The sequence below is a fragment of the Leucopleurus acutus genome (assembly GCF_964270905.1).
Source record: "Leucopleurus acutus genome assembly, chromosome: X".
NCBI classification, from domain to species: domain Eukaryota; kingdom Metazoa; phylum Chordata; class Mammalia; order Artiodactyla; family Delphinidae; genus Leucopleurus; species Leucopleurus acutus.
In genome coordinates, this window is record NC_139148.1 from 1,606,377 (window position 1) to 1,622,762 (window position 16,386).

Consider the following 16,386-nt stretch of genomic DNA (forward strand, 5'->3'; position numbering starts at 1 on the left):
TACCCGTGCTCTGCGCTCTGCTACTCCAGACTGGACTTTGGGGACCGCGGGCTGTTGCACCCGAGGCAGGGGGTCCACTCTTAGCAGACCCCGGAGCGGGGGCTTCACTCCGTTGTCTAGAGAGGCCGCCCGGGGGGGTCCCCGTTAAAGAGGGGTGGGAGGGTGGAGACGCGGCCCTCCACTTTGGGAGCAGGAGAGACTGGCCTCGCCCCGCCTCCCGAGCGCGTGCCCTGCCCCTGCGGCTCCCTGTGGCCTAGGGGTGGGGCGGCCGCCAGCGGGGAGAGCTGAGGCCGGGGCGGGGCGACCGCGCTGCACCCTGACCCGGCCCCGCCCCGGGGGTGTCCCTCCCGCCGCCGCCGTCCGCGCGCCACTCCCGGGACAGACACTGTGCGTCGCGGGGCGCACCATGGCGCGCCGGGCAGCCCTCGCGCTGCTGCTGTTCGGCCTGCTTGGCACCCAGGTGCCCACCCGGGGTGAGTGAGCGGCGGCCGGTGGGGCTTGGGGACCCGCGTCGGGGCCCCAGGGAAGGGCCGCGGGAGGGGGTCGAACCTTGGGGGACGGACGCTCCGTGTGGGGTGGACATACTTCGGGGGGCATAGTGCGTAGGACACGCAGTTTGGGGGGCGCACTGGGGAAGCATGCACCTCGGGGGCGCGCTGTGCGGGGCCTACACACTTTGGGGGACGCATGGCGAGGGACGTATTTTGGGGGCGCACTGTGTGTGGGGGGGTGGCGCGTGGAGGGCGACGCGCCGGGGAGCCCCGAGCCGTCCTTCCCGCCTAGAGGGACCCGCTGTGCCAACGGGTGGCCAACGGCCCAAGGAGGCGGCCTTACCCTTTCCTTCCCGCTTTCTTCCCGGGCGCCTTTGGACTCACTCCGCAGGCGGAATGTCAGCGTTTGTTTTCACATTCACAGACTCTTAAAAGTTGGAAGGCCCTGGGTGGGGCGGTGGCCCCCGAGTCCCCTCCCCTCCCCCTCCCCCCGGGGTTCCCTTCAGTTCCCGGGCGCGGGTGTGCGCCTCTGCGGCCGCCCCGCGCCCCGGCCAGAGCGCTGGCAGGGCCCGGGGACCGCGTCTTTGTTTCAGGCGCTCTGTGGCCGCCTCCGGGCGCCACGCCCTGCGGCCCGGGACTAAATTTGGACTCGGCCTGGGAGCCTGAAACCCGGGAAAGGGGGAGGAAGCCAGGAAAAACTCGGGGCTCTAGAAACGCTCAGCAGCTCTTGCGGTGTCCGGGCCGCGGGGACTTTTGGCGAGCGCGCGGTCGGGTGCAGAGCGCCACCGCCAAGGGACACGTGTTCTCAGCCGATCGTCCGTGTGTCCGAGTAGATAATTCGGAAAACCGCACCCAAAAGTGTCAGGAGCAGGACAGGACGCCCGGGACGCCCACACTCCCCAGCCACCCTGGCCTGTTTCTGGTTCTTGCCCGCGTTTTTCTTTCTCCTTTTAAAATGGAAGTTGAGATCCAGTTTTCCTGTCTCTCTCTTCTTTGAAAAGGAAAGTTGGGATCCTGCTGGGCGTGGCATAAAAAACGGGTTTCTCCGACTAACGGTTGTTTTCTGTCCTTACGTGGTTATTTTCAAGTGCACAGCCACTAGGGCAGTGTCTTTTCAGGAGTGGTCTGGTCGGTGGAGGACACGTTTTAGGAGCCAGACACAGGACAGAGAAGGCCCGGTGTTTACCTGGAAATTTCCAGCTCAGCGCTAGAGGTTGAATGTTGAGCCCTGGTCCCCCGCCTGAGTTTTATTTTGGGGAGGATTTGCTAATCGATGTCTGCATTTTTAAAATGTGTGCCACGTATTCTAGAAGTTGTGTGTTCGTTGCAGGCTTTAGAACCAATTCAGCCTGATCCACGAGAAACTCTTGGAATAGTTTACAGCTTGGTGGGGAGGACCTGGGATGGGTTTCCTGTTTCTCTGTTTCCTGCCCTAAATCCCACCTAGCTGCCTCACCACAGAGTTCTTCATTAGTGGTTTTGTTTTTTTTTTTTCCTGCCGTGTGGTTGAGTCCCACCTGCTCACGAGAATTTTTCGTGCACCCCCCTGGCTACACCTTCATTCATGTTTCGTGAGTTAATTGCCCTCTGAGCCCTTAACTGTGTGCCTCGCCCCAGGGAGATGGATCACAAGGGGTTCTGGTCGCCCAGGAAGGTCCCATCTGCTGGGGGAAGGGAAACATCTCATCAGGCAGATAGGACACAGGGCCAAAGAATGGTGACAGTCCCACAGTTCAAGGACTCAGGGGTGGGGAACACAGCCTTGGCCAGTGCGAGGGTGTGGCTGAGTTGGAAGCTGTCTCTGGTGACAGTTGTTTTTCGTGTGTTTGTTTTTTAACAGGTTTCACGTACAGGTTATATTCTACCCTGTATATAAAATGTGTAATTTTCAGAAGAAACCCAGAGCACCGTTAGCCTGGAATTGCCTGATTTCTATGCAGCTACTCGGGGTTGGTTGATGCTTTCAGCCAGCAGATGTTGGGGATTGAATGGCAGGGGGATGGGAGGGGGGCACAGAGCAGTGCGGGGGTGGAGAGCCAGCCTCGCCCCGAAAGAGCAGAGGGAGAACAGAGCCTTGATACGTGCTGATCTCTTGGAGGGCGCCTCCCCGCCCCTGGCTGATCCTTCTGGGGTCCGAGGCAGGGAACGGACTGTTCCTAAGATACAAATGGGGTTTTATCAGGAAAGTTTGCTTTCGAGTTGCTGAAGTTCAGAACACACTTCCCTCTAGAAATCGGGGTTTGGCTTCGTTTCCATTCTGGCTACAGAAGTCCATTGAGTCGGGGGTAGATCTTCATCGGGATGCAGGTATCACTGGCCTGGTTTCTGAGGCCTTGGGACCCAGGGCTCTTGTGTTCCCAGGTTTTTCTGGAAACCCCCGTGGGACAGCGTGGGGTGGAGAGACGCGGGGGCCCTAGAAGGCAAGAGGCAGCTTCGACTTTCAATGGAGCCCTGCTTCCTCCCGCCACCAGGGACCCTTGGCCATGTCTGGAAACGTTTGTGATTGTCTCAACGGTAGGGGGCGTGCTCCTGGCATGTGGCGGGTGGAGACCAGGGCTGCTGGTCCACAGCCCGCAGTGCCCAGGACGCCGCGTATTAGTCACCCAGCCCCAGTGTCAGTCGTGCTGAGGCTGAGAAACCCTGACCGAGCGTGGAGACTTAATATAAACCATTTATCTATGTATCCATCTATCCGTCCGTCCATCCATTTGCCTACCTGTGGCTGTGGTTTGCAACCTGGGATGACTTGGTTCCCCAGGGGGACATAGGACAGTGTCTGGGGCCGTTTTTGGTTGTCACACTGCGGGGAGGGGGTGCTCCTGGCATCCGGTGGGTGGAGACCAGGGAAGCTGCTGCACACCCCGCAGTGCCCGGGACGCCCGACATCAGAGGGTCCTCCAGCCCCAATGTCAGTCGTGCTGAGGCTGAGACACCCAGACCGAGCATGGAGACAATATAAACCATTTATCTATGTATCCATCCATCCGTCCATTTGCCTACCTGTGGCTGTGGTTTGCAACCTGGGATGACTTGGTCCCCCAGGGGGACATATGACAATGTCTGGGGACGTTTTTGGTTGTCACACTGCGGGGAGGGGGTGCTCCTGGCATCCGGTGGGTGGAGACCAGGGAAGCTGCCGCACACCCCGCAGTGCCCAGGACGCCCCGCATCAGAGGGTCCTCCAGCCCCAATGTCAGTCGTGCTGAGGCTGAGACACCCAGGGATTTGTGTCACACGTTCCAGGTTGCTGGTGGCTGGGGGTTTGGTGTCCGTAGTCTTCCTCCAGGTAGGACACTCACATCCCGGGCTTTAGAACTCCTGGCACCTGGGCGACCTAAGTGCGGACCGGGTGGGAAATGGGTCCAGGAAGGTGCTGACTCCAGGACCCCACGCTCCATGCCAGCCTCTGCACAGTAGCCAGTGCCGTTCGAAAATCCAGAAACGCCTATAGGGAAAGCGACACTTCCTGGGCAACTGCTGGGTTTCCGGGATTCCCTCCTCGTCCCCGCCCGAGCAGGTGTGGCTTCTCCGGCTTCCCGTCCGGCTATTCCTGTTTCTGCCTGCCACGCAGAGAAAGTGAGTTTCATTGTCCTGCCTGCGTGTTCGGCTCTGATAAAAAGTTAATTGCGTGTTATTTCCTTTAGGGCTTTGGCTTTTTCTTCATTCTCCGTTTATGATGGTTCAACCCCCCCCCCTTTTTTTTTCCATCTGGAGATATTAAAATACTTGATTTTGGGGGGCGGTTTCTTCATGGGGGGAGATGCACTTTGCTTCATCTGGGTGATATGCTAATTGTTCGGAAAAAGAATGCAGGTGGTCGAGTAGTTATATCCATCCGACGTGTAGGAGGCAGGGTTTTCACGGATGAAATGTGGAATTTTTTCCAGCTGAGGTTTTCCTCCCAAAGGAGACTGACTACCACACACATGGAGTCCATGTGTTTGTTCCTACTGAGATTTTCCAATCACGATGGCTTCTTTTAGGGAGAAAAGAATCCCATGCTGTGTATGACTTACAGACGGGGTTAGAAAGAAGACGGAGGTTGTCTTGGGGTGAGGTGTCAACTCATTCAGCGTCCTGGCTTTCCACAGAATCCTTCAGACACCCAGCTGTTGGAGGACGCCCAGCCCTGGTGGCAGCTGGGGAGACACATCTGGCACAAGACATCTCACTGAGTCCCCATGTGGTTTGTTCTGACACCCGGGTGTCCGTCCCATGTACATCAGTGGAGATTGCCCTTTGATCTCCTTTGCCAGTTCTTAGGGTTAACGATGGAGTGTGTTTACAGATCTCCGAAAGTCCTTTCGGGGGGATACAGTGGTTTTGGAAGTGTTTTCTGCAGACAGAGGCGTGTGTTCTAACCCTCAGAGGATGACACATACTTGAAAATGAACTACCCGCAAGCACTGTTATCAGCATGGGTTTCATGATACAAGTCACGGCAGCCCCTTCGTGGCGGTAGTGTTTACCAGAGCGTCTCTGGTGGAACAGGGAAGGTGTTGTTGGGGGATTAGAATTCAACCCAACATCAACCCAGAAAGCCTCTCTGCCACGGTAGAAGGGAAAGAAACCCATTTTATGATTGAGTGAGTGTGACGCCAGGATGTGACATGCATCACAGGTGACCCACTAAGGCCGCAAAGACGCACTTTTAAAAGTAACTAAGTAAATGTTACCCGTTCTATACAGGTTGTCAAAACAGGCTCCTTTAGCCACTGAAAATATTTACCCACCCTGGAAAAGGACAGAGAAAGATCTTCTGGAAGCAAAGGGTGAGGGAAGAAAAGTCTCTTCGTTTCCACCAGGGCTTTTATTTTTAATTTACAGTCACCCTTCCAACCTTACAGGACAAAGACCCACATCACACACACACACACACATGCACACATACACATGCACACATACACAACACACACATATACACACATGCACACACATACACACACAGAGACACACAGAGAGACACACATACACACACACACACAGACACACACACACGCACTTCGATCACAGTCAGCAGCCGTGAATATTCTGTTATATTTGTGTCCTTCTGGAAGAATGGCCAGGTTGTGTAGGATACACAAATGGTTGGTCTTAGGAGATGCTGCCGTACTGCTTCTGATTTTGGCCCTATCCTCCCAGGGAGTTCTGGTTGCCCACCCAACACTACGTGTTCCTTTTTTGGTCGTGCCTAATCTCTTGGGTGGGAGAGGTTAACTAACCAGAATTCCTACGTGTATTTACCTAATTAATAGGACAGGCACACCTCAGAGAGATTGCGGGTTCGGTTCCAGACCACCCCAGTAAAAGCAAGTCACATAAATTTTTTGGTTTCCCAGTGTATGTAAAAGTCATGCTTACATTAGACTGTAGTCTGTCAGATGTGCAGTGACATTATGTCTTTAAAAAAAAACAATGGGGCTTCCCTGGTGGCGCAGTGGTTGAGAGTCCGCCTGCCGATGCAGGGGACACGGGTTCGTGCCCCGGTCCGGGAAGATCCTACATGCCGCGGAGCGGCTGGGCCCGTGAGCCATGGCCGCCGAGCCTGCGTGTCCGGAGCCTGTGCTCCACAACGGGAGAGGCCACAACAGTGAGAGGCCCGTGTACCACAAAAGAAAAACAAAACAAAACAATGAACATGGCTTAATTGAAAAATACTTTATTTCTAAAAAATGCTAACCATCCTCTGAGCCTTCGGAGAGTTGTAGTAGTAACATCAAAGATCACTGATCAAAGGTCACCGTCACACACATATCATAATGAAAAAGTTTGAACGATTGCGAGAATTACCAAAATGTGACACAGAGACACGAAGTGAACAAAAGTTGTTGGAAAAGTGGCACCAATAAATTTGGTCGAAACAGGGTTGCCCCAAACCCTCAGTTTGTAAAAAACACAGTAAAGCTAAATGCAATAAAATGAGTTCTGCCTGTGTCTTTCACATCTGCATCTGTATCTGTCCACATAGGGACACGGGAGTTCCTTTTTTTTTTTTGCTTTTTGGAATCTCCTGTTTGTATTCTTCGCCTAATTCTTTTTTAAAAAATTAATTAATTAATTAATTTATGGTTGTGTTGGGTCTTTGTAGCTGCATGTGGGCTTTCTCTAGATGCAGCGAGCGGGGGCTACTCTTCATTGCGGTGCACGGGCTTCTCATTGCGGTGGCTTCTCTTGTTGCCGAGCGCGGACTCTAGGCACGTGGGCTTCAGTAGTTGTGGCACGCAGGCTCAGTAGTTGTGGCTTGCGGGCTCTAGAGTGCAGGCTCAGCGGCCATGGCTCACGGGCTTAGCTGCTCCGCGGCATGTGGGATCTTGCCGGCCCAGGGCTCGAACCCGTGTCCCCTGCATTGGCAGGCGGATTCTTAACCACTGCGCCACCAGGGAAGCCCCTCTTTGCCTAATTTTTATGGCACTTTTGGGAGTTGGTACACGGCTGTGTTAGTTTCAGCTTTGTCTTGAATGACTCGGTATGGCCACCGTCTCGCTACTCGTATTATTTTTTAAAAATCCCGTAAACAGAAAACCAGAAACTTGCTTTTTTTTTTTTTCCTCCCCCTAGAGTTAGATACAAGCCCTCTAAGCGGTGTTTTTCCAGTGGCGATCAGGGACCCTTGGACAGGCTGGGAATGTAGTGCACGTCCAGCAGCGTTGAAACAAAGAATATCAAATAGATTAGAGTAGAAAACACCAGCATACTTTACCCACGCTTTGCTAAGTAAGCATCGGTGTGGCTTCGGTGCCAGTTCAGCTGTCTGGGTGGACTGGGCCGTGTCGTAAAATGTCTTTATTTCCGCAGAAGGCAGGCGGGGGCGTTTGAAACCCGTTGCAGATCTGAGCCCCTTTTCCATCGCTCTTGCTTTCTGCACTTGGACGTTTTTGATAGAAGCCCTCTGTTTTCAAAAAGGGCCATAAAGCCGCAGGGCATCAGCAACTTTTCAAAGAGCCAAGTAATGACTCCCAAGGGTGCTTTTGAGAAGGAAAAAAAAAGAGAGAGAGAGAGAATTCATTTTCATTGCTGCCTGTTCACCGCCCTTCGTGAGAAGGCGAAGAGCCAGACCTGTTGTATTCCGGGACTTGGAAGGCATTCGTCATCCGCAGACAATGCAGCCAGCGAATTCCGGCTGTTTCTGTTTGTGCATCCGCAGGGCGTTCCACCCTCCCCTCCCCTCCCCCCTCCCCCTCCCCCCGCCCTGACTCGACTCCATGCTGAGGAATTAATTAAAGACTAGAGGCCTGGCTGGAGTGAGGTAGCGCTGGACAGGTGTGATTGATGATTGATTGGTGCATGGATGATAGATAGATAGATCATAGGTTTATAGAGGATGGATGGATAGACAGACAGATGGTGGAAGATAGATAATGGATAGATGATAGATAGACACACGATAGATGGAGAGATGTCAAAAGATAGATGATGGATGGATGAATGGATGGATAAAAGATGATAGATATGACAGATTAGATAGAAGATAGATAGATAGATGATAGAGAGATAGATAGATAGCTGCAGTACCTATCTCAAGTGGTTGCCATTTGGAGGGGGCCATTATCTCACTGCTCTGAAACCACCAGCACCTAGACTCACCGTAAGCACATCACCAGGCAGTGGGTTATAATCTCTGCATTCCTACAAGATAAGGAGCTGACTCAGAGTTGGGGAAGGAATCAGGGCATGCGAAGGACAGAGCAGAAGATGAGTCTCCTCTGGGGTGTGGACTGCATCCTGCTACCACAGAGAAAGCTTTCCTGGTCACCTCTTGGAAGGCAGATGCTGGTTCCTCTGCAGTCCCGCCCCCAGATCTCTCTCCACCCTAGGCTAACTTCCATAAATGCTGATAGATCTGGTCCGTCTGGATGCGCCCACGGTGTCTACATTGCTCCATATCCCGGGCTTCTCATGATGTTCTCCCAGGCCGGCATGTCCTCCTTCACTCCTGCTTCTTGTGATAGGACCATTTGCCCAGATTCTCAAAATGAAAAGTCAGCTTTCATTCCTGCCAGCTCCTTCTCCCATATCCGATGTTAGCGAATCCTGTTGATTTCATTTTCTAAATCTTTCTCCACCTATGCTCCTGTCTCCATTTCTGCTCTCATTTTTAAGGCTCCCCCCTTACCCCCCCGCTCCCCGAAATTCTTCCAGGAAGAATATAAGAAGCCCTTAACCAGTTTCTTCCCTGGATGCTCAGGTACTTTGAGAAGGCCTAGGGACTCCCCCTCAGAATAACATTTCTTTTTAATGCATAAAATAAAATACATAGGACTGCCAGGGAAACCGATTATATTAAACCAGCTACCCAGTGTGCAGGGGAAGGAGATGCTGGCCTTAGCCGAGGGTGTTGGTAGAGCCTGGACCAGGACAGCAGAAATGAGAGAGAAGGGACCAGCTGTGGTAAGGAGTAGTAAGGAAATAAAAATCTATACTAGCGGCTTGCGAACCGGCTCCCAGAGTTTTTTCTTTAATTGGCCTGGGGCACAGCCTGGGCTCGGGACTTACGAGGTCTCCTTGGATGTGCAGCCAGACATGAGAACCAAGATCTGTGTTTGAGCTTCAGAAACTGTAATATGCATAGGAATCACCCATGGAAATGCTTTAGTCTGGCTGGGAGGGATGCTGAGGGCTTCCTGTAGGAGGGCAGCATCTTATCGGGGCTTTGAGGCCTGAATAGGAGTTTTCCTGGTATGGACAGAAGAGATTGGCATTTACGGCCAAGTAGAGGATTCGAGGGAAGCCCCAAGGACGGGCAAGGTGCCCAAACTGTATGACCCCTCAAATCATTCACAGGATGCTGGGGGGATTGTAAATCTGCAAGGGACATAGAGTGACATCTATTGCATTTCCATAACATCTTACCGAAAAACCCGAGTGAACTTCTTGGCCAGTCATAGTAGTGATTGTACCATCCATCCTCAGCATTCAGACTCCATATTTGCAAATCTGCCTACTTGCTACAATTTATTGGTAACTCCCAAATTGATACTGAGTTCGGGGATTTGTGCCCAGCTGCAAAAACACGGAGTCACCTCTCCGGTCTTAGATTGTAAACAAGTATCTGTGTCGTGCCGCATTTTTGTGCTTTATGCTTGCGATTTTGCTTCTAAGCACGAGAAGGTTGCCACGTGCCTGAAACGTGTGTGAGATGAGCTTCCTTTAGGCGGGAGAAAGAGTGCTGTGGGCATCAACAGTCTAGATTAAATAAGGTCAAATTCCACAGAAACATGCATGAAACAAGGTTATGTGCGATTAACTGATGGTGGTGTGACCTGAGGGCGCAGGGACTCAACCCTGGAGTTCCCCAGGAGCCATGGTTGAATATTATTAGCTCATTCAGCATTTCCGGCGACTGTAGGAACAGAACCACTACGGATGACGTGCCTTGACTGTGATTAATAAACAGAACTGTCAGGTCTAGGTTAGGGGCCTTGGGCCAGTTTCTGGAGATGCAAAGCCTCTGTGAACTGATCAAGTTTGGGGCCTTCTGACGGGTCATTTAGGGCCAGTGCGAAGGGGCAGGGCGGTGACCCAGGGTGAAGGGTGATAAAATTGGAAATGGATTTGGGGCTTTGAATCAGATCCTGGAGATTATCTTTGAGGGTGACAATGACTTGGTTTCCTAGCTCAGGGAGACTGAATTTACCGGGGTCCTAGAACTACCTCCCTACAGCCGGGATGAGGGTCCTGGGCCGCTCTTGCCATCCCAGCCCACCCACCAGGATCAGCACCACCTGGAGGTTGTTAGAAATTCTGAGTCAGTGTCTTTGGGATCGGGGCCCAGGAATCTGGGCTCCCCAAATTCTAAAACTCACTGGTCCACGGCACCCGGAGCCCAGCCCACAGCGTCCCCGGATGCTCTGGGTTCTTCCAAAGCTTGACCCAGCCCAGAGTGGCACCCCCAGGGTTATGGTACAAGAGAAGAACCTTTCCCCTCCTTGTCACAAAATCTGTAAGGCAGAATGTTCAATGACATGGCTTGAGAAACGGCAAAACTATGTCTGGAGCAATTCCTTCCTAGCTACAGAAAAGTAAGGGCATCTCTAATATTTAGAAATAAAATAAGATCAAACAGCATTCACCATCACCTCTGGCCCTGGACCAGCCCTGAACAGCAGTGACCAGCCTGCACGGGGCCAGGGCCGGGGGGACCCTGGTGTTGCCGTTGACATTGCAGGGGATTGGGGGCGAGTTCTGGGGTCTCCGTTTCTTCCTCCCTAAAAGAGGGTCTTGCAGATCAATGGTATTATCTAGACAGCTCCAGGAGCATGCAGGCCGTCCAGAAAATTCATCCATGGCTACTGTTAGTTTTACGTGATTCTTACCTCATTAGTAGGAAGATCTGAAAGCCCAAGGAATCTTTTAACTGCCTAATTTTTATTTTGATTCTAACTTTATTTCTAGAATTTATTTCTATTTTGTTTGTGCCTGTATTTATATTATTAGGTTCTGTGTATAAATGATAAGATTTATGTATAATTCATAATTTCTATAATTTATTATTATAAAAATTTAAATTTTATCTCTACCCTTTTTTCTTTCTAGAGTTTGTTTCATGTATACATATATCCATTGATATAATTCATAGGTTCTGTGTATAAATTATAAATTATATAATTTATAGTTCATTATTATAAAATTTATATTTTCTAATTTTATTTCTAGAATTTATCTCTATTATATTTAAACATATATTCATTTACATAATGATAGGTTCTGTGTATAAATTATAATTTATATAATTTGTAATTTATTATTATGCAACTTTATCTTATTTCTTTTCTAATTTTGCTTGTATAATTTATTTCTATTTTATTTGTATATATTTATTTATATAGCTTATAAATTCTGTCTAAAGTATAAATGACATAATTTGTAACTTCTATAATTATATTTAATTTCTCTTCTAATTTTGTTTCTAAAGCTTATTTCTACTTATTTTTATATATTTATATAATTTGTAAGTTCTGTATATAAATGATAAATTCTATAATTTGTAATTTCTGTAATTATTATTGCAACTATATTTTCTTTCTGTTCTGGTTTTCTTTTTTCTTAATTTTTTACTTATTTATTATTTTTGGCTGCGTTGGGTCTTCGTTGCTGCGTGTGGGCTTTCTGTAGTTGCGGCGAGCGGCGGCTACTCTTCTTTGTGGTGCGCGGGCTTCTCATTGCGGTGGCTTCTCTTGTTGCGGAGCACGGGCTCTAGGCTCGCAGGCTTCAGTAGTTTGGCTCACGGGCTCAGTAGTTGTGCTTTGTGGGCTCTAGAGCGCAGGCTCAGTAGTTGTGGTGCTCGGGCTTAGCTGCTGCGTGGCATGTGGGATCTTCCAGGACCAGGCCTCAAACCCATGTCGCCTGCATTGGCAGGCGGATTCTTAACCACTGCACCACCAGGGAAGCCCCGATCTATATTTTGTTTCTGTTCTAGTTTTGCTTCCAGTATTTATTTCACTTCTATTTACATTTGTATAATTTATAAGCTCCGTGTATAAATTGTGTAACTGATCATCTCTATAAATTATTATCAGCAGGATTTATATCCTCATTGTGATGTCTACGTCAGTGCGCCACCCTGATGGAATTTAAGGGAAACCGGATTCGGGCCTCGTGCTGTGCGCTCGTCACTTGCACAGCTCATGCTTGTGGAACCTCAGATTCGCGGTTCAGCGGGTTTGTGAGGCACGTGCAGCTGCACAGCTCCCCCGGAGGAGCCGGCGCCCAGGGTGGCCTTGGGGACGTCCTGGGGCTTGTCCTCGGTCTCCGGGAGGAGGGAACCAAACAGATGGCTGGGGGGTGGGGGGTGCACGGCGGTGGGGGAGGGCGCACGGCAGGGGGTGTGTGTGCTGTGGGGATGACTCAGGCCCTGCGTCTGGCGGGGCCGCCTCACATCTGGAGGTGTCCCCTTCCGCATCTGGAGGTTGGAGGGGCCGCCTGGAAGCTGCAGAGGCAGTGCAGGCTGCCTCCGATGGGCTGGGCAACGGCAGCCGGAAGAGAAATGCCTGGGTGTCCCCGTCGGATGCCCGGCCCCTCCCCCAGCCCCACTGGGTCTGCTGTTCCTGGGTTTTCGTGCGGGACCCCGGGGGCTCAGCAGAGGGCTCTGAGTTGAGCCGTGAGCTCTCCTCTAAGCGAGGCCACGTCAACGGTACTCAGGAGCCCAGATGCACGGGGAGCGGGGCGGGGCACGGGGCCCAGGTGGGCTGGGGAGGCTCCAGGCCCTGGACACGGAGCTACCAGGCAGACAGACAGACATGTGCACACACACGTGCACGCATGCTCACACGCAGGGCACAGACACGCATACATACACAACACTCATGCTCGACGCATATTTGCGCGCGCGCACGCCCATGAGCACATACCTGCACCGCACACGCACCAGTGCACGTGGACATGCATGTGCACAGGTACACGTGGGCACGCGTGCAGTGCACCCACATGCAGTGTGCACGCCCGCGGGTGCACGTGCTCACAGACACGCTCACACGAGTATACTCACGTGCACATCCGTACACAGACACACCCACACAGGAGCATGCACGCGCACGCATCACGTGTAGCAACATCTTACGTTCAAGTGTGTTGCTGTTGGTTTCAACATTCCAAAGAGCCTTGTCTGCTTGTTCTTTCCAAATCCCCGTCCGAAACGCAGCATCGTCCGCTCCTTGAATCGCTCTGTTTGGGGTTGCTTGCCTCCCCCCGCCACCGTCAGGTGTGGAGGCGTCCCGATGGCAGGGGCGCTGAATATCTCAGGAAGGTCCCAGCGCCGTCGCTTCGGCAGAGGGAGCGTAGAGGGAGTGATAACGGTTGTGGGTCTCTAGGCAGACGTACGGGACCAGAGACGCGCATGTTATGTGTAGGCTTTGCACCTGCCCGGGGGGCTCTTCGGGCCTGAACAAACCCCACCCTCCCCAGCCGCCCTGGCTACCACGTGGACATCTGCCGCATGCTGCAGGAACAGCTGAAACCACACCTGTCCCTTCCGGGCTCTGAGATCCAGAAACCAGCGCCCCTCCCCCCGCGAGGGCTGGGGTCCGTCCGACGCAGGGCCTTCCCAGATGCTGCTGCTTCTGCTGCCTGTTGTTTTGTTTGTTTTTAATTCGGGGGCACATCTCATTGGAAGTAGAGTTGATTTACAATATTAGTTTCAGGTGTACAGCAAAGTGATTCAGTTATATATATATATATATATATATATATATAGCAGATTCTTTTCCCATATAAGTTATTACAAGATATTGAATAGAGTTCTGTGTGCTCTACAGTAGGTCCTTGTTGTTTATCTATTGTATATATAGTCATGTGTATCTGTTAATCCCATACTCCTAATTTATCTGTTCCCCCCTCCCTTTCCCCTTTGGTAACCGTAAGTTTGTTTTCTGTGTGAGTCTGTTTCTGCTTTGTAGATAGATTCATTTGTGTCGTAGTTTAGATTCCACATATAAGTGATATCATAGGGTGTTTGTCTTTCCCTGTCTGACTTTCTTCCCTTAGTATGACAATCTCTAGGTCCATCCACGGTGCTGCAAATGGCCTGATTTCATTCTTTTTCACCTGCCTGCCTGTTCTTAATACACACATGGAAAATCACACACACACAAATACACTTCCCAAACTGCACGTAGACACACTTACACATGGGCACACGCCCAAACTACACACGTGCACATACAAAACCCCACATATACACATACATTACACACACCACAAATACACACATGCCAACTGCACTTAGACACACACATGTGCACACATACAAACCACCCACACACCTACACACAAAACCCCGTGGATCCCAAACAACTCCGTAAACGGACACACACACACACACCCCCAATTGCTCACACACATAGCTGCGCGCGCACACACACACACACACACACACACACACGAGAGAGAGAGAGAGAGAGAGAGACACAGAGAGAGAGAGTGAGTTACAGGCTGACACCTGTCTGTGAGACATTCAGGGGGACTGAACACATTGCAACCTTCTGGAGGCCCCCGGGGATGAAGGTGGCTTGTTACACGCCCAGCACTTCCTGACATGGGACACGTGTGCTCTTTGCTTCTGCCCCTACAGGACGATCCTCCGACCCGCTGTCACCCTCCTTTCCGCTGACCGGATGGTCCAAGTGGACTGTTCCCCGATTCCCTAACTGTGCTTTCCTTCAATCCATCATTAATTGGATAGAAACAGAAATCGTTTTGAAATTGCTTCAGTAAAGCGGTAGCAACAGGATAGAAGCACCGTGGAATTAAAGGCAGTTTCCCCCCTTCTCTGGGATCACAGGAAATTTAAAAGAAAATGTACCTTTTTCTGGGTTGTCTGGTGTTTCTACGAGAAGTACATTTTGGTCACGTAATTACAGAGATGTTTTTCTCTCCATGTTTTTTCTCCATCATGTATTGGAAATTGTTACTCACCTATTTCAAAACCCCTGCTTTTTCAGACTAACACACGTGCAGAATTATCGTGGTTTCCCACTAATTTAATTGCTGCTAAACTCTAAGGTTGTCCAGAATGTAAAACCTAAGCTGACATGTTCTTACGTTTACGCATGAGAGTGAATATTTCAAAGGAGAAATCACAGCATCTGATGCATTTTCAAAGCCGCCAGACATCTCAAAATCATGCCCTTTTTTAATTGTCTTCTTAACTTCCCAATTTACTTTTATTTGACTTATTTCTAAATGGACTCTTTCTTTTAGGCCAAGATTTTGATTTATCGCATGCCCTTGATGGTGAGTAACACTAAAACATTTTGTAAACTACAGGGAATATTTTATTGGACTATAGTAAATCTTTTGAAATATGTCTTACTGTGATAACTAGACTCACATAGGACGAGGAAAATCAAGATGCCCTTGTCAGGGTAAATGAATCTTTTTTGGTGGAATAATTTCCACGTTCTGTGGTGGTGAATGAATGCCACGTGGGGTTGCCATGCGCTTGGGGAAGGGGCTGGTCCCCCGTGGGCTGGTCCCCTGTGGGCTGGTCCCCCGTGTGCTTACTGATTCCATCCCTTGGCTGGTGGCTGCGTGACCCCAGTCTCTGCCTCTGCCTCACGTGCCTCTATGTTTTCCCATTTCCTTCTGATAAAGGCACTCGTCTATAAGGGTCTGTGCTAATCCACTGTGACCACATCTTAACCAGTGTTTCCAAATAAGGTCACGTTCTGAGGTTCCCAGTGGATGTGAATTTGGGAGCCCAGTATTCAACCGAAAACATCTTTTTTTTTTTTTTTTTAATTGGAGTACAGTTGCTTTACACCGTTGTGTTAGTTTCTGCGGTACAGCAAAGTGAATCGGTCATACATATATACATATATCCCCTCTTTTTTGGATGTCCTTCCCACTTAGGTCACCACAGAGCACTGAGTAGAGTTCCCTGTGCTCTACAGTAGGTCCTCGTTAGTTACCTAGCTTATACATAGTACAGTATGTATGTCAGGGCCCCAAGATATCTTTTTCACTCCTGGGGTCCGATGCAGAGGTGTGAGTCAAAACCGTGAGGGCAGTAACATTCCCAAAAGCCAGCGGGGGTTAAGTCTTATTCTTGATGATGGAACCCTCACTGGCTGGTGGGGAGAGATGCCGGGGAGGTGTCTGTGGTCCTAGTGGCCTCAGCCCACACTGCCTGGGTTGCCTGGGGGTCCCAAGGAGCAAAAGGGGTGCTGCACGCAGTGAATGTGCACAGCCTTTGAGGGTCCCGTGTCCCTCCTTCTCCCACACAGGTCCCGGGCTCTCCCTCGTGTCCTGTGTTCTCCTGGGTTCCCCTTTCACTCACAGTCCCCCCACTTGGCGTCATGAGGTGGGAGGGGTCCTTGGTCTCCGTGGCAGCCATGGTCGACGTCATCCTATGTTCCTGTTGCCGTGGGTCCTCCAGTGCTTGGCCACTGCCAGGAAAAAA

At 50.8% G+C, this 16,386-nt stretch overlaps 1 protein-coding gene across 1 annotated transcript in view; it reads left to right on the top strand.

The window, feature by feature from the left end:
* Positions 1-376: 376 nt before the first annotated feature.
* Positions 377-16,386, top strand: part of LOC309977842 (CD99 antigen-like) — a 33,118-nt gene continuing 17,108 nt past the window's right edge. The window contains exons 1-2 of the mRNA XM_082864176.1: positions 377-473; positions 15,186-15,218. Of these exons, the coding sequence (XP_082720302.1) occupies positions 407-473; positions 15,186-15,218 (100 nt within the window). The 5' untranslated portion in view covers positions 377-406. The remainder of the gene's footprint in view (positions 474-15,185; positions 15,219-16,386) is intronic.